Below are 19697 nucleotides of genomic sequence, written 5' to 3'. Positions count from 1 at the left end.
ACTAAATGATGTAAATTCATTGTTTAAGTGAGATGCCAACAACTGCTTATCAGCTCTTTCTAGCAGAAGCACTCTCCTTGCCTTCTTGACTGATTTATTAACTTTTGCAACTGCAGTTGCTATGATATCATGATCACTAATTCCTCTCTATAATGATGCCATCAATAAGGTCCAGCCTGTTTGAGCTACAGGGTCTAAGACATTTCCATTGCGTGTGGGGTGGCAAACTAAATGCTGAAGATACATTTTCAGGAAACACGTTCAAAAGTGCTTTGCTATACTGTCTGTCTGTAACCCCCTGCAATGAATCCATAGATGTCCCAGTCTGTACTAAGTAAGTTGAAGTCCCTTCCACCTAGTATTGCACGATCTAGGTATTTACGTGCTGTCGACTATAGACTTTCTTTCAGTGACTCTAAAACTGGCACAGGGGAATCAGGAGGCTGGTAAAAACATTCAACAATTAACATGGTTCCAACTAGACCTGGTATACACAAACAGATAAACGCTGTCACACTCAATTTAGACCCTGATGGAGACAATATTTTTATCAACTGCAATGGACATCCCCTTTCTTCGGTATGTAATCTGTCTTTCTGATAAGTGTTCCATGACCTGCTAAATATCTCAGGGCTTTTTACTTCAGATTTCAGCCAGCTCTTGGTTCCATGAAAAATTTGAGCCCATGAACTTTCCTGGAGGGCAGTAAATTCGAGAGTTTTGTTATGAATTTTTGATTGTTTAATAATAAAATTTTGACAGTTGAATAATAAAATTGTTGAAGTGTCTTTATTCTGAATGCAGTCTAATTTTGCTATCTGCATATTGTCTGGTGAGTTTTCATGAGAGAACCTGTTATTACGGCCTAAAAAACTCCCCATGTGCACTACACAAGTACCGTGCTACCCAAGTAGCTACTTCCTTTGTTTAGTGCTCTTACGACCTATCAGTAGGAGTCTTACAATTCCCCACTGGATAACACAGGTCTACAAATCTGCAACCAAGACTATCGCAGAGTCAACAAAACCTTTGGTTGAGTCCCTCCACTCCTGTCCAAATCAAAGCACTCTGATAAGTTGTGGGGATAATGCTGCAGACTGCGAGCTCTGCTTGCCCCCTTGTGCCTGAGGCCAGCAGTCTTCACCACCTCCACCAGCCACCAGTATGAACTGAGGATGGCATCAGAACCCATGTAACAGGTGTCGTTGGTGCCGACGACTGCACCCTGCACGGTCATCAGCCACAGGCAATACCTCCTCCACAACTCTGATGAGGTCCTCTGGCAGACATATCTAGGGCACAGTGGCTTTCTTTCCAGCTCTGGACACTATCTTTCTAAGGGACTGCACAATACATCTAATGTTGGAGCTCCCAGTAACTAGGAAACCTCTGCCCACTTATACCTCCTCTGACTTTGCTGAAGGAACTGCCTGCCATCTGTTTACTCACATGGCAAATAGGTGAGGCCAGCCTCCACATTGGCTCTTTGTCTTGCATGACAAGAACTCGTTATCACATGCCACTCACCTGCTGTGAGATTGGATTCACTGAACTGGTTGCAGTAGGAAGTACTCCAGCAGCAGAGCATGTGTGCAAAGCTAGTGATACCCTAGGTGTCCCATGCAATGTGCCAGATTCACTGCCACCGCTACACTCTAAGGCAGCATGCTGTAGGTGGCTGACCATAGCTGTTCAACTGTTCGCGAACTGCGGGAGCTCCTGCGTCTGCACATAGCATGCACACATTCTACTTATTGTAGCAGGACTAACTGAAGAAGTACACTCCAAAAGCAGACATGTCACCAATGGACACTAATACCCTAATGGGCTGTGAAGAAATTAAAACTACGCTACAGACTGCCTGAATTTAAAGTTATAGTTAAAAAATTGCGATGAAATCTTTTAAATAGAAAAACATGCACTAAATCTTCCAGTCTCCCCAAATGTTTTCCACATCAAGGTTTTCTCTCGTGATCTTTAAACTAAGTATTAGCAATGATTAAATTGTACTCAGTGCAGAATTCTACCAGGCAGTTTCCCCTGTTATTCCTTCTTCTATTTTTCCTCCTTCTTTTTCCTACTATTCAATTTCATTTTCCTATGACAATTAGAATTTTCTCTCTTAACAATCTGAAGAATTTATTTTATCTCACCATAAAATTATTTCAGTCACTTCTTCAGTTGAACTAGTTGGCATAAAAACTTTTACTTCTGTTGTGAGTGTTGGCTTAGTTCTTATTTAGGCTACAATAATGCATTCATGATGCTGTTCCTAGTATCTTACTCTCAATCCCATTTTCTTATTCATTATTCAGTCTACTCTTGCATTACCCCTACTTGACTTTGTATTTATAGACCTCTACTCGCCTGACTAGAAGTCCTGTTCTTCCTGCAACCGTGCTTCACCATTTTCTACTATATCTAACTTCAATCTATTTGTTTCTGTTGTTAAATTCTCTAAACTACCTACCTGATTAAGGGATCTAACATATCTAACATTTCACACTCCAACCCCTAGAATGCCAGTGTTTTTCTTTTCTTCCTGAACCAACCTTGTACTATATGAAATAGTGAAAACAGTGAAGATTGATTTATGTACTCTTTCAGCTTAGGGTTCCAAGTCGCCACGTGCCATTAGCAATCCTGCAAAGCAAGCTGGAGCGTGCACAAAATCGGGAAGAAAGAAATAATATTAAGTTTCACATTCATCGCGTCGTAAAGGTAAGGTAAAATGATATAAATGTGAATTATAAAATTGCATATGCCTGATGCATGTTTTAGTTATTCTCTTGTGTTTCAAGATTCTTTAATTAAAAATGGCTGAAAATGGTCAGAACTGAAGAGGTACTGAGTTACAGCCAGATTTTTATTTATTTGTTTATTTATTTTTGACATGCTCATCCATTTTAGTTTTAGATATAGAATGTGTCTTGAATCATAATTTATAAAATGATAGTTAGTTGTGATTGCTCAATCAATCCTCTTCAGATCTAAAATAGAGAGAAGAAATGTTGTAGAATGTTTCTGTTTTGTGTCTGTGTGCCAAACATCAGTCTGTTAAAGGTGAGAGCTTGCCCTTCCTTTATTTTTCGTGATTGAAGAATTATTATTTTATGTTGAATATAGTGTCTAATTTTTATTAGTGCCATCCGTTGCATCCTATGTAGAGTCTTGTGTGTAAAAGTAGTAACAACACTTTCAAAATCATGCATTTTCATTGGCTGAAACACCATTGAAGTCTTTGATAGTACTGTATTGTACATCCCATAGTTGCAATTTTAGAACAGATAATTGATGAGAATACTACTATACTTTGCTTTATAATATCAGTGTGTCAGAGATCCATTGTAAAAGCTTTCTTAGCTAGTTCAAAAAATTAAATTTTATACAAAGAACCTGTATTAAGTGCTTTAGCTATAACAACACAGACAGAAAATATGACACAGATTTAGAATGCTTTTTGCAGCTTTCCTGCTATCTGGTTAAGATGATGTCCAGTCAGAATTTGAGTGCTACTATTTAATGTCGTCTAACACTCCTATATTGTTATGAGGTGAACAGTCACCCTTTGAAAAGTAAATGTTCACTAGAAGTTTTAGAAGAATAAAAATATGTCATTTTTTATGTTGATCACGTTGTTCGTCTACCATTGCAATGTTATAATCTTCCTTTTTTTTCATATCTTGATGTATCGTTTCTTACAAGACAGGTATCACAATGTGAATTTAACAATAATTTCATTGAGAGTAATGATTGCTGACTTTCTACAAACTCTTGGTTACCAGTTTTGGCTTATGTTCACTGTTTTGCAGCCCTTTCAAAATAAATAAGATTTTCAGAGGCTTGACAGCTCAGAAGTTAGCAAATGTATGACAAAACTGACGCCAAGTAAGGTAGTGGTGATTGAAGCGCGAGACTCATTTTCTGAGAGAACCCAGTTGTTTCACACACACACACACACACACACACACACACACACACACACACACACACACACACACGTGTGTGTGTGTGTGTGTGTGTGTGTGTGTGTGTGTGTTCTTTGATGAATTTAAATCATCCTTTTTTCCTTTCTAAATATGGTAGTGAAGAAATTATGAAATGTTAGCATACTTGACTGCCACTAAAATTATTGTTTGTTAGTTCTGATTGCAATACCATAATCTAACATTTCTATTCTGGATAATTACAGTCATTGCTTTTCAATTTGTATGTATGTCCCTACATTATTGTATTTTTGTTCGATCCTTCATTAAGATAATGTCCTTCAATAACAGCCACATAATTTTCAGTCATATTCAGCTGATTTTTATTTTAAAGGGATACTGAACTTACAGATTTCACAGTCTGCAAAATTTTGAAGTAAGTTCTTTTTTATTTTAATCAGTATGAAATGACAGGTGTCTGAGTGATTAAAACAGTTTTGTTGTAAAATTTTGTGTTGAATACTCATAGTGCATGTATCTTAAGTGACGACAACATTCCAGCTGTTTGATATGAGACTTAAACATGGACATCTTTGTCTCGGGACTTGCGTAGTTTCCTGCACCATTAAAACTTGATGTTTATTTCCTCAGTTAGTTATCGACAAGGCAAACCATTCTGCTTGGAAAAAACTATGGTTCTGAAAGAACACATGTTTAATAGTTTCCACAAAAATGTAAGAAGTTTTATTAATAAGAAGGAAAACTTCCAATATTGACACAGGAAAATGAAAGGACAAGTAAAATTACAAAGATAATAAGCAGGGAAGGAATGCCTCAAAAGTGGCAAAGGAAAAGGTCTAGTGGTAATGAATGAATGGTCTGATACCGTAATAAATAGGCCAGTAACCCTATAGAGAAGTCTGGGGACAACAGAAGTTCTGGCCTTAACACCATAAATTATAATATCTTCAGCTCATACCAGAAAATAGAAGCAAGTTTTTACTAAGAATTGCAACTAATATGTGAAGGTATTAATTCTATGATCCTCTTAACAGCCATATAAGTAATGTCAAGAGCAGTAATTATTGGCCTGCACTGTTCAGTCACTACAAATGTCAAAAAAAATATGCTGTTTTCCCATTACATGTGTTCATCACATACACTGTATATTGAATGATTAGAACAAAATTGTTACTTTAGGCAACAGTTGCAATGAAAGTGTAAGACTGCCTCTAGGGTTGATATTATCACTGTTATTTTTCAACCTCACTTCACTTAAAAAATTTCATCCCACTACTTAGGTACTGCAGTTTGATTATGACATATGCATTTAGAAAATTGGCAAGACCCTAATAGAGTGCAGACAGATTATGAGAGCAACAGTGATTATCCTATAATGACTGGCTTATTGAGATCGATCAAAATATTGTCTCAGAAATATTTTACTTGCATATTTATAAGGCATTGTCTGTTGAAACATCTGAGTGTGAATTGGTTTACTTACTCTCCAGTCCTCCCGCCCTTAAGTAATGGTAAATTATACTGAACTTCTTGCTGCCCAGAAACTTACATGATCGTTCGTATCTCAGATGGGTTGTTCAGAAATGAGATGGCAGTTAACATGCTGCTTTGTGCATATGGTACATAATGAGAACTGAAGCTTCAAAATTGCTTTATATTGCACTTTGGTTCATCCGTGTGTGGATTAAGAGTGCATTGCTTTCATTTGGCCTTCGATTTATGCCAAAAAAAGTCTTATGAATTTGTTTATATTCATGGCAACATTCCCTCCCTCTCTCGCTCCCTCTCCTCAACAATGCTCCTGCCATATCATGCACTGATCTGCTGACTAAATACAGGGTGATTCACAAAGATATGCAAGTATTTTAATATGTTATTCTACAATTAAAACTAAAGAAAAAAGGGGTATAAACATAGGCCCGTGAATGTTTAGTGACGAAGTTATGGCTAATAAAAGATTTTACCTGAAATTTAGCAACTTCGTTAATATGAAGCCATCACAAAACTGTACGAGGTTAAAGTAAAGCACAATTTCCATTTATTTTGTTATTGATCTGGTGAATCTAATAAAAAAAATCCGAGATGTGTGTCTGCAGTAATTTTCCAGAACATCCAGAGAAGCAAATAAGTAATTTTATAAAATTTTTAATTTATTATTTACTTAGACCAATTTGTTTTTTTTTTTTTTATATTCCAGTCAATTTCAGAAAAGTTTTCAACAGTAGTTGTAGAGAATTTAGGTTTGGAAAAATGATGGTAATAACATTAACATCAAATTTCAAAGGCATCCCTATTTCATAAGTAATCTACAAACTACAACAATTCTGTGTGGTATCACTTAAATGCACTGTTTTTATTATGTTCTTTCACTGAACGATACAGCAGACTAACTCGTTTCAAGTTTAGAAAATGACTGAAATAACTCTATAATGGTTGCCAAAAATGACATAAATCTTCCTACATTCTTAATGGAAAGAAAACAAATTTACTTCTATAATAATCCTTGCTTCTCTGGATTTTCTGGAAAATTACTGCAGATAAACATCTGTGACATGTTTTATTAGATTCACCAGACCAATAAGAACAAAATTAATGGGAATTGTGCTTTACTTTAACCTTGTACAGTTTCGTGATGGTTTCATATTAGTGCATTTGCTAAATTTCAGACAAAATCTTTTATTAGCCCTAACTCCATATCTAAACATTTGCCAACTTATGTTTATATGGACCTTTTTCTTTAGTTTTACTTGTAGAATAACATATTCAAATGTTTGCATATCTTCGTGAATCACCCTGTATATCGTCCATAAGTTCTAGACAATGTTCTTGTAAACAACTCCAATATTATTCATGAACCCTTTTTTCAGGAAAAAATGATAGTAGCTTGTGTAATATAGTCAAGAATGCTTTCTTTTGTTGTTAAATTTATGTCTTTTTCACTAATAATATGATTAGGATCAAAGACAAATTGAATAAAAATGGATGTACTAAAGCCACTGTGCTATTGAGAAATATGTAGATAGCCAGAGGAAGCATGTACATAAATAAACCATGTATGCATAGCCTGTAAACTGACTTGCTTTTGGTAAAAATTGTGCAAATGCCCTATGGAACATGGAGTTAATTAACTGGCCAACTAACTGTAACAGAGTTCGGACCTGTCAGTGAGATACGTAATGATGAAAAAGTGGCTGCTCTAGCTATGGCCTATCTCTTAAGACCTTGAGTACAGGTATGATAAATTCCACTATCGAACCTCTTTTGCAATGTTAAAGTACATTCCAGGACTGACGAAACCGTATGTATATCTAGCGTACAGACATGTGAAACTTCCTGGCAGATTAAAACTGTGTGCTGGACCGAGACTCGAACTCGGGAGCTTTGCCTTTCGCAGGCAAATGCTCTACCAACTGAGCTACCCAAGCACGACTCACGACCCGTCCTCACAGATTTACTTCTGCCAGTACCTCGTTTCCTACCTTCCAAACTCTCCCGTTAACCTTGTAGAACACTTGCCCGCGAAAGGCAAAGGTCCCGAGTTCGAGTCTCGGCCCAGCACACGGTTTTAATCTGCCAGGAAGTTTCATATCAGCGCACACTCCACTGCAGAGTGAAAAAAATCTCATTCTGGAAACATCCCCCAGGCTGTGGCTAAGCCATGTCTCCCCAATATCCTTTCTTTCAGGAGTGCCAGTTCTGGAAGGTTCGCAGGAGAGCTTCTGTTAAGTTTGGAAGGTAGGAGACGAGGTACTGGCAGAAGTAAAGCTGTGAGGATGGATCGTGAGTCGTGCATGGGTAGCTTAGCTGGTAGAGCACTTGCCCGCGAAAGGCAAAAGTCCCGAGTTCGAGTCTCGGTGCGGCACACAATTTTAATCTTCCAGGAAGTTTCATATCAGCGCACACTCCGCTGCAGAGTGAAAATCTCATTCTGTACAGACGTGTTCTGTGAATTTCAAGACAAAGCAAGAAGCTCTGCAGTAGATAACCAGGAAGATGTGGAAAAACCACCATCTGAGTATTACCCATTACCTGCTACTTCTACAGTGATAGTTATCCAACCTCTGTGCCCAGAAAATCTTTACGATGAAACAGGTTAACTTTATGTTTGTGCAGGCTCGATGATGTCACTATAACTTAGTGCAACACTGCATCGTATTATAAGGCCAACTCACCTTGAAATTTTACCGCTGATACTCACTTCTGAAGAGTGCTTAACCAGGCTATCAATTCCATGAATGTGACCTGTCAAGTCATATGTTCGTAACTCCTTACCTTTAAATCTTCTCTTTTTGCCCTTGCATGCCTCCTTCAAGTTGTGGTTCTGCAGTGCAGTGCCACTTGTAGCTATATCAAACTACCTTCCTATCTGCAGTACTGTGATAATGGAAGAATGTGTTTGCTATCCACTAGCTATGAATACGTTCTTTCCAAAATATTTCTGTGTAACATTCCCCATAATATTTTCAACCATCAGTTAAACATTTACATCTAACCTCTTAATAACCAAACTCTTAGACAGACAAATCATTAGTATGCCATTGACAAAAAGTAAGTAAGTGGTTAAGTAATTCCATACAATCTTTTTTTTTGTTTTCTCTTGCAGAACAACAGCCATTGCTGTCCCGACCTCTCCTCCTTTGGCACCCAAAAGTCATGACAGCTCCTTCTTGCCAGTAAAACATTCACCATCCATCATGCCTTGTGGTTGTACTGTACTTACATTTGTTTTTTGTATCTGCACATAAATAAAAAATGCATGCACCATATGTGGCCTTTTGTCTACCACTACTCCCATAAAGGTTTCTACATGACCATCTTTCATCGGCCCAGTAGACAGAAAGGTACATGTTGGTACCTTAAAAAAGCAGCATTTACGACTACACTCCAAGTGTGACCAAATAACTTTACCCATTAATGAGGATTTAGAGCATACTCTACTTTGTTATAACAATCTACTAACTGGCATGAAAGAGCTGTTTGACATGTTGTGATTGGTGTACACCCAGAGGCTATAGAAGATGAAATATGTTGAAAAGGCCATGGACATGCATAATTGGGAGCCCTTGCCCAAATGTGGTATTCATACTAGGCAATTGTAACCACATGTGATGTAAGCAAGCTAATGTCATAAGTAGTAGGCTCGTGATGGCAGAACTAAGTAAATTGGTGGAGGAGTTTGAGGATGGACATGTTATGCATGTAAGAGCCTTACATAAGGAATGGTGTAATATCTAGGGATAGGTTGATGCCAAGGTGGTGAACACTGCTTAATAGTAAATTAGGTATTACAGTAGTAGCACATTTCTGTAATACTTATATGGTCACTATTTAGTTACAGCCAACAGTTTGTAGGTGCATAATTATGATGGTGAGTCAATTATTATCCGCAATTTAGTTATATTTTTGTTTATTTTGGCAGTACTGTCATTTTACTTTGATGATGCATGCTTTGTTTACTTGTGTTATATCTTTGCAATTTTCAAGCTGCTAGGTGAGTTTCGTTATTGTTGCCGTGCTGTTAATCATGGCTGCTCCGCTGTCTGTTTGCACCAAAGAAGAGCTACAGAAGGCGTATCAGGGGCCGAAATTCATCGAAGACTTTCGGTACAGCACGGGAACAGTGTTTTGCCACAACAGAGTGTCTACGAATGGACTGAAAAATTCCGAAATGGTCGCACAAGTGTTATGTGCGATGAAGGAGCCGAACAATCATTTTCCACCTCAAATCATTCAGTAGTCGAGAAATCCTTAATGCAGTGAAGGCAGTTAAGGATAAGAATAGAAGACCATACCACTTCCACCACCAAACACAGCAACTGAAAATTTCCAACAAGAAAATGAAACTGAATCACTGACAACAGGTCCAGCACTAGAATCTCCACTTTCCTCAAAAGCAGCTGAAATAAAGGATTCAACTAGGGCAGAAGTTTCCAAAGCAGCTTCAGCAGAAGCAGCTATGTACTGTGCAACTGCATCATTAAAATAAAAAAAAATTAAAAAAAAAAAGCCTGATGTGCCAGCAGCCAATGACCTTTCATCAGTATTGGACCCTCCTCAGTCTTCAACAGTGAAAGACTTTTCACCGGCTTCACCAATATCAGCAGTAACAGAAGCAAACAGAAGAAGCACAAAAACCAGGAAACTTACAACTCTGCAGGATTTTTGGTACCTGGCCTCAGTTACAAGACTAACATAAGGCTGTTCGTACCGCTGACAGTCATTAATCTGCAAGGTTTAAAAATGCAACACCTGAGATTACAAAAATCATTGTTTATAAAAAAAGTGACAGTTTTTCTGGATATTGCAATCATTCAAAATCTTATTCCAGTTTTATCAGGTAGCCAAGGCATATTTTGTGACAGACTTTAATATGCTATGGTGATGCTGACCTGTAGAAATGAAGATACATAGATCACATCTAACTGATCCATTTCACTCTTTCCAGTATTCTGAAATATTGAGAAAGTGGTCTGCAAGAGAATATTTAACTCATATATACAGCTTGTCATAATTACCTTCTTACAGATGTTCTGTAGAGACCTGTACATAATTTCATGAATGATGTCCTGGCAGAGCCAATTAACTAAACTGAATGAGAATATTGAGAAACTCCCACATGTCAATTTTTTTGGCAAAACTGAATTAGTTATGATTTTGTACTTTAAACATATAGTCTGATCATGATATAGAAACCCCAGGTGTTCTGTCATTTTCTGTGTTGTTATGCAGCCATTGCATTACCTAAACTGAAATGAAACCACCTATGTAAGAAAGATGGGGGCTTTCTCAAAATTTTAAGTTGCCAGTTCTGTTTACTATCAATTTTATTTGAAAATTTTCTGTGGACAGGAATTTCAAATTTTGGAAACCACAAGTGGAAGCATGATGCACACTTGAAGAGTTCAGTGCAGAAACCAAAACGCCATCTCTGAATGATGCTGCTAAAAAGTCAGCAATAACTGAGTTATGTACTGATTAATTCTTCAAGAAAAATGTAAGAGATAAAGAGAAAACAGACAGACTCTACCATTGCAGGTCCCACATTTGATTTTATGCACAACCTGCAATTGCCTCAGATACCAATACAAGACATGTTTTACTTGCGTCAGCTTTCAGTAAATGACTTTAATGTGCATGTGTTACACAGAGGAGGAGACACATTTTCTATTATCATGAAGGAATAGCATGAAAAAGCCCTCATGAAGTCTATTGATTTCTTTTTGATAATGCAATTTTCACCTGTTCTCCTTTTCTTGTGGAGTCCAAAATAAAAATCATGCTATGATGAGATTTTATTTAATGCTTTTGGCACATGGAGGATTTCAGTTCATCACCCATTACTTTCTAATAAGCGGCTGCTCTTATCTTCCATTTAATAGAGATTTGAGCATGGTAAAAATGAAAATTAGAAAGATGGATAGGATACATTTTCTGAAAAAATATGTATAATTAATAAAAATTTTGAAACAAAAAGACAAAAATAAAAATGGTAAATTTTAAGGATGGTAGCCAAGTTTCTACCAAAAGAATGCTATTTCTGTTGAAACTCAAGGAAATAAGAAACAGCACTTTCATGTAACACATTTCATGTGGTTCTTTTATTCATACAAACATCTTGATGTTGTTACAGTGAGATAAATTGCTGCTGTACTTAAGTTGTAATCTGCAGTTCTTGATTCTTTCACTGTCAGTCCTTTCGATCTCAGACATTTCCATGGTACCACATGCAGTTATTCCATGGTTAAGAAGTTGGAGGAATAGACCAGGGTTCAAAACATTTCTGTGGTACCGCATGCAGTATTCCATGGTTAAGAAATTGGAGGAACAGACCAAGAATCAAATAAGAGTGTAATAAATAATAAAATATAATATAATAAATAATCAAATAAGTACTGTCAACTATTGTCCTCATTCAAAATATAGCTTGAGATATTTCTTTAGTCTCTGAAGTGGAGTGGAAGTATAAAGTCATATGCTGCTATGAAATTGCTTCTCTTGAGTTCATCTCCCCTCTCAGTATCTTCTTTCTTCTCTTTCTGCACTTCATCTGCTTAGCAATTTGGCATGTACTGGAAATGCAGTCATTCTTATTTATTTACACTAAGCTACTAAATAAGAAATGCAACTGCTCCAAGACATGCATATATTACTTCAGCTCATATACTGTTAAAACATCCCATACAGTAACTGCCTGCAGTAATAAATTGGCTATTACATTAAATCAGATCATTTGAGAATTCAGAGCATCTTTCCTTCATGACATGATACATTGTCATGGAGCGAAGCTTGTCTCTGAGGCAGGGACATAGCTGCATGGAGTAACCAGCAGGTGCCACATAGCATGACCAAACTGCCAATGTCACCCCGTCTTTCAGAAATGCTGTGTCCATCCTCATTTGGTTACTTGCATGCACAGTAAGAAATCTCCACACACTAAATATATCCAACATTGAGCAACACATTATGTCATTGAATTGATGTGTTGCCTGTATGTTACCACTTTTCCCCAGATTGTGAAAGCAAGTTCTCTTTGTTGCATGTATATACTTGACAGTATAGAGCTTTTGGTATGGATGTAATTTGTTGTGGAATACTATATGAACTTTAACAAAAATATTTCTAATTCTGAATAGTCCATCTCGTGAGTTACTATCAGAGTTGTCATGAAAGTAAATCATTATCTATGGACAAAATCTTGGTGAAAATTGGTGTGTTCAGGGACATGTATCTGGACCAGTAGTCACTAATTTTAAGCATTTTCACGTGACCCAATCGCAAAATAGCAATGAAACAATACAGTTTCTTAAATCTTCTTTATTTTTACCTTAACAGTATACAGTGAACATTATAAAATAGTTGGATCTAGGACAAGGTGCATTGCAATCATGCAGGTAGGTGGCGCCACACTTACAAAATGATTACACCTTTAACTTTGAAGAACTAACACTTACTGCTCTACACAGTCACAAAAGATATGTGTTAATATGTTGTTGGGCCCCCATTGTACCAGACAGGTCTTGCATGTAGTCCTGCAATCGCCAACCCAGGCTCTAATCCTTGTCCTGTTGAAATAGGGGATGGGTGTGGGCATTCACAAATGGCAGAGCCACTGGTTGCAAGCCCTCAACTATGTAACATGTGGCTGTCATGGACCCCGTTACAAACATTAACAGTTAACGGGCATTATAGGATATCACTCACCACACCATCACACAATGCTGGCTTAATGGGAGTTCACAAACCACTCTTTGTGGTATTCTCCACCATGCCTTCAGACATTAACCTTGTTGTCGCTGCTTCCAAGGAAAAAGCGGGACTCGTCACTAAAGATGATACACTGCCATGTTGCAGGGCCCCGTGTCTGTCATTGTTGATACCAAGTGCATCAGATGAGTGTGGGTGTGCACCAAGAACTGTGCCAAGCAACTGCCTGTCAGTGGTACTGGCACTTACGGGATGTTGTATGGAAGGCAGGACAGCCAGCTGAATTGTGCGTGTCTTTGCCCTTGGATCTGTTCGCACATGGTGGACGACCTGTCAGTCCTCTTTCCTTGTGCATGTCCAGATTCTACACAATGTGCCTTCATGCATCTATCGCCATCAGCAGTGGACACTGGTGGTATCACTTAGATTGCTGTGGCGTGCAGTGTGACATAAGGATCACGCAGCCACCCACAGCCCTTCTACCTCATCTAGCGGGGCAACTTGTGATGCCTGGGTGTAGTGCACATTCATTTGAAGCTCTAGTGACGATACACACTACTGTAGTGGCCATCACGACCTTTTGGAGCCCTCTTAAATCAACCAATGGGCGTGACATCAAAGCTCTCCAAGTGCTCTCCTGGTACTGCTGATCTCTTCAGAGCACACCATTGATCACTCAGTATTATCCTGGTCTAGAATGTATTAATCAGCTACTTCAAGGCCATAGCTTACTAAAATCATGCCCTGAATTGAGTTCCATTTTGTCTTAGATTTTGCCCATCACACATAGAAGAGCTTTTTGTCACCCTCCCAATCTCTGCAATATTCTTGTCAGACACTATGCTGCTCCTGCACCCATCTCCATATACTATGGCTCCTACCTCTGTAACTGTCCCTGCTGCAAGACTTGCCCTATGCAGCCTCCTATCACCATGTATACCAGCCCAGTAACTGGCAAAACAAATACTATCGAAGGGAGAGCCACCTGTGATCTTAATACCAGCTGTTTTGTAAACACTGTTTGGCGGCACAACTACCGCCAAGTTAGCAATTAGAATGAGAGATGAGAGGGCACAGGCAGAGGGTGTATACTGGCAACATGCAATATCTTGTTGCAGAGCATGCTCTATAACGTGACAATCATTGCCTGTTTCGCTACGTGCCCCATCTAGATTCTTCCCCCATACACCAGTTTCTCAGAACTCCACATGTGGGAACTAGCACTACAGTATTTCCTTGTTTCTCACCACCCACCTGTCCTTAATTTAAATTAATTTCTTCCATCTCAGCACAGTAACTACTCTATTCCTCACTACATCTTTCATTGTCTTACCCGCCTATTTTTCACCACCCCTCCCACCTCTGTTACGTACAATGCACTTAGCTTTTCACTCTCATTAACTCGTGCATATTACCCAGTGTTCCATCGTTAACCTCTCAGGTTTTCAAATCTCGTCTGATGCAGTCCCCAACAATTAGTCTTTCATTCTCATCCCATCAGGTAAGTCTCCCTGGACCTGCAGGTCTGGGTGACTTTTCTGATATCTCCCCTTTTCCTTCCCCTTCAATCCTTCTGCCTGAATGAGCCATTGGCTCCAAAAGCTTGCCTAATTGTAACCTTCTGTGTGTGGTGGTGCTGCTGCTGCTTCTTGGTGAGTAGATTTTTTATCTATCCAAATAAACCAAAGAATCTGCTAGACTATTTGAAAAAAAAAATTCATCATTTTACACACATTCACACGATAAAGCAAAGTGTCAGCAGATAAGAATTATATGGCATGTTTGATTAAGAAAACCTTATTTTATGTTAGTAGGTGCTTAGGGGGAAAAAAAATTATGATTATGTTTGTATTTCAGATGCGACGTGGCCTAGACCAAACTGTTCGAAAGATCTTGAAGGTGGCTGCTGAAGGTGATGTAACAAGTGTAGGGAGACTGGAAAGAACAAAGCATTCATTGACTAGAACAAACATGCATTGTTACAAACGTCTAGTTACAAAATTTTCAGACATGTGCTTCAAGCTCTCAGAGGTAAGACTTCAGCTATGTACTATTAGTGTTGGTATTCAGACTTTATTGTTGTGATCTATCCTGTGCAAGCCTCATCACCACCATACAACCTACAACCATTTGAGTGAGCTTATTATAAAGAAGCTTTAGTCTCCCTCTACAATTTTTACCCTTACCAATCGATCCCTTCTTTCAGTTGAGCTGTACCATAAATTCCTAATTTGTTATTCGAACTACCCATTTAATCTGAAGCATTCTTCTGTAGCACCACATTTCAAAATCTTCTATTCTTTAGTGCTATTTTGTCTAAAACTGACATGGTGAGACTGTGGCTGTGTACAATTAATGTAGGTTAATTCTTTACAAAGAAGAAAACAGCAACCAGCCACTATTAATACTGCTATTTATTTAGGTAAATAGTGCCGTTACCGGATTCGAACTGCGAAGTTCATCATCAGACGGCTGTTGCACATGATTTTCAAGATACACTTTACATTATTGTCCGTTTTCAGTTTTTGTTATTCCACTGTGGCGAAATATTTTTGGTGTGTTGTTGCCATCGAAAATTACGCGCCATTTTGTTGCGAAGTTGCAGCATTGTATTTTCCGAATATTCCTAAATATATCCAAGCACTTAATGTAATTTGTACATCACCATATTGTGCAAAGCACCAACACACACATACAAGAAGAATTTGCCACATGTGAAGTTATCACAAAGATTGCAGATTTGTGTTTGTAAATCTGCAATCTTTGTGATAACTTCACATGTGGCAAATTATTGTGTGTGTGTGTGTGTGTGTGTGTGTGTGTGTGTGTGTGTGTGTGTGTGTGTGGGGGGGGGGGGGGGGGGGGGATGCTTTGCACAATATGTTGATGTACGAATTACATAAGTGCTGGATATATTCGGAAAATATAATGCTGGCAACTTCGCAACAAAACCGCACAATGTGTGGATAGATATGTGTGTGTGTGCGCGCGAGTGTATACCTATCCATTCTTCGCCTGAAGGTAAGTCTTTCCGCTCCCGGGATTGGAATGACTCCTTACCCTCTCCCTTAAAACCCACATCCTTTCATCTTTCCCTCTTTCCTGACGAAGCAACTGCCGGTTGCGAAAGCTTGAAATTTTGTGTGTGTGTGTGTGTGTTTGTGTGTTTTTTTTTATTGTGCCTATCTACCGGCGCTTTCCCGCTTGGTAACTCATGGAATCTTTATTTTTAATATATTTTTCCCATGTGGAATGTTTCTTTCTATTATATATATATATATATATATTAAAAACAAAGATTCCAAGACTTACCAAGCGGGAAAGCGCCAGTATACAGGCCCAATAAAATAACACACCAACACACACACAAAATTTCTAGCTTTCACAACCAACGGTTGCTTCTTCAGGAAAGATGGAAGGAGAGGGAAAGACAAAAGGATGTGGGTTTTAAGGGAGAGGGTAAGGAGTCATTCCAATCCCGGTAGCGGAAAGACTTACCTTAGGGGGGAGAAAAGGATAGGTATATACTCGCGCACCAAGGGTGTTACAAAACGGTACGGCCAAACTTTCAGGAAACATTCCTCACACAAAAATAAAGAAAAAATGTTATGTGGACATGTGTCCGGAAACGCTTAATTTCCATGTCACAGCTCATTTCACTTTCGTCAGTGTGTACTGTACTTCCTCGATTCACCGCCATGATTTCATATGGGATACTCAACCTGTGCTGCTAGAACAAGTACGACAACATGTGGTTCATGCACGATGGAGCTCCTGCACATTTCAGTCGAAGTGTTCGTATGCTTCTCAACAACAGATTCGGTGACCTAGGGATTGGTAGAGTCGGACCAATTTTTGTGTGTCAAATCTTATGGGACTTAACTGCTACGGTCATCAGTCCCTAAGCTTACACACACACACACACCCCCCTCTGCCCGAGGGAGGACTCGAACCTCCGCCGGGACCAGCCGCAGCGGACCAATTCCATGGCCTCCACGCTCTCGTCTACGCAACCCCGGTACCAAATGTAGAGACTCTTCGTGCTTGTATTGTGGACGGCTGTGATACAATACGCCATTCTCCAGGGATTCGATGCGACGGAGGATGGAAGCATGTATCCTCGCTGACGGAGGACATTTTGAACATTTCCTGTAACAAAGTGTTTGAAGTCACGCTGGTACGTTCTGTTGCTGTGTGTTTCCGTTCCATGATTAATGTGAAGAGAAGTAATAAAATGAGCTCTAACATGGAAAGTAAGCGTTTCGGGACACATGTCCGCATAACATCTGTTTCCTGAAACACCCTGTATACTCTGTCAAGCCCTCTGCCATCTCTGACAGAAATCCAATGTCATCAGTAAAATTCAAAATTTTTGTTTCTGCTCCCTAAATTTTAATTCCCTCTCCAAATTTCTTCTACTCTTTATCATTTCAAAGAGTGTAGAATAGTTTTCAAAAGTTTTCACAAAATCTACAAATGCTATAGAAACAGATTCGCCTTTCTTCAATTTATCTTCTAGGATAAGTATTTTGTTAGGGGTGGCTCTCGCAGTAATTCTGAGGAAATATCAACTCCAGAGCCTTATTTTTACTTAGGTCTTTCACTGCTCTATCTCCCATCTCATTTTCTACTGATTCCTCTTTCTGGATTACGTCCATGGTAATTCCTGTTATAAGCTTGTCAACACAGGGTGTATCAAAAAGTATGAAACTTATTTTCGATAACTTCTTGTTTGCATGGTAGTGCCTGAAATGTGGAAGACATACGCAATTTGGATGAGACACAGATGACTCCTGTTGCTGCTCATATTCATGCCACAAGATCTTGTGGTAACTTTACAGATGTAGTGTAAACCAAGGTTTTCATGTACCCCTAGAAATAAAAATCAAGTAGGGTCAAGTGTCCACGTCCAATGTGTAATTCAAGCAACCAAGTACCACATTGGCAAGGTTGTTTAAACAACCATTGGCTTCAAACTTTGTTTCATTTTCTTCACAGGATTTTACACATTCAAATACCCCTCTTATGGTGATTAGGATCATAAAGCTGCAAAGCTTATTTTCCATTATAGTAGTAAAGCCTAACAGTGCTTGTTAAGGTTTTATTGAAACCAAAAATGAGTGCAAAAACTATGTTATTTCAGGAATATGTGTCAATTTTTTTTTACCTCTACCTACATTATTCTTTGAATTCATGCGCTTTCAAATGTCAATGGACTTCTAGGTTCCACAGTTTTTGTGTAATTAGAATAATGTTGGAATGGTATTAATTATGAGCTATAAACCCTACATTATATTACAGATGAGGTCCTTCAGTAGTTTTTGTGATTTGAATCAGCTTTCATGCCCTGCCATTGTTTCCTATCTGCCATATTGAGTAAGGAAAGTTCTTGCAGAAAGTAAATACTTCAGGAGTAAAGATCACCCACTCAATAAGGATTCCCCTTCCGGCACCCTGGTCCACCTACATTGTGTGAGCAGCTGCTGCTCATTAAAGGATCTCCCTCCCAAAAAAAAAGCTAGTTAAGTTTTTTTTGTATCTGTTAACTCAGTGAGAGATTCTTCTTCCTCCTCCTCCCCCCTCTCTCCTTCATTTCTAAAGTATTTACATACAGTATACTTCTTTTATAAATTGCATGATTTGTATTTGTTTACAATGCCAAAATTTTAATGGTTTTTTTCCCATCTAGAATCCATATGCACTTCAGCGTGTTCCTGTATTCCTCAATGTTTGTGAAGAACAGCACCCCTCAGAAGAAGCAGTGATAAATGCCATGGAGCATGTATGTACAAGTAAAATCAAGCTGACAGGTGTTGTGTAAGCATAGCACATCTGTAAGGCCATGGCAGCACATAAATAGTAGTATACTAGTGCTGTTAACTAAATTTACTTACAGATATGCATGTAATTTTTACTGGTCAGTTTTCTGTGTGCGCTTACGTCATCCAATTTTTGTATCAGAGTTTCTTGGATTGAAGTGTGAAATATATTTTATTAATTTGTTACTAGAAAGGTGTGCTTTTTGTATGAAGTAATAAAAATTCATACTGTTGTTGGCTCAGTTACTCAATTTTGTGAGTATTTTTGGGGAGGAAGGTTCATAAGTTTGTCACACAAACAGATATTTCATTGAAACTTAATAGTATTTTGATTGTTTCACTGTGACCTGTTTGCCCACCAATGGTAGCTGCTGTGTAAGAACACAAGAGCATCTGAGCACCCTAACTTTTGGCAGCTTGCTGGTTGATTTTTCAATGTCACTAGGTGGTAGAACATTGCAGCAGACTTTTACTGCCATTCACTAGGTGGTAGCACACTCCTCAGTTATGCCAAACCATTAACTTTATAATAAAACTAGATCCGGTGTAGGTATATGTATCATTTATACTGATTAAAAGACTATGTAATTCATTCAGAAATGCACAGAATAATGTTTTGGATTTTACCATATAGCAACCCACTTGTATTCTCAAGAGGAGAATCCACAAGTTTTGTGGATTTCTTCTACATGTAGTGAAGTGATCAAACATTACTGCTCGAATTTTA

General features: G+C 38.4%; 1 protein-coding gene across 3 annotated transcripts in view; it reads left to right on the top strand.

Annotated features, from left to right (window-relative positions):
* LOC126360693 (legumain-like) overlaps window positions 1-19221 on the top strand; it is a 132037-nt gene extending 112816 nt beyond the window's left edge. For all 3 annotated transcript variants that reach the window (XM_050007733.1, XM_050007731.1, XM_050007732.1), the window contains 3 exons: window positions 2608-2721; window positions 15009-15182; window positions 18841-19221. In XM_050007733.1, coding sequence (XP_049863690.1) covers window positions 2608-2721; window positions 15009-15182; window positions 18841-18972 — 420 coding nt within the window. In that variant the 3' untranslated portion in view covers window positions 18973-19221. The remainder of the gene's footprint in view (window positions 1-2607; window positions 2722-15008; window positions 15183-18840) is intronic.
* The last annotated feature ends 476 nt before the right edge of the window (window positions 19222-19697 follow it).

The sequence above is a fragment of the Schistocerca gregaria genome, chromosome 1 (assembly GCF_023897955.1).
Source record: "Schistocerca gregaria isolate iqSchGreg1 chromosome 1, iqSchGreg1.2, whole genome shotgun sequence".
In the NCBI taxonomy this organism is placed as follows: domain Eukaryota; kingdom Metazoa; phylum Arthropoda; class Insecta; order Orthoptera; family Acrididae; genus Schistocerca; species Schistocerca gregaria.
The sequence above is the reverse complement of the archived record's forward strand: the minus strand, read 5'-3'. Positions and strand labels throughout refer to the sequence as shown.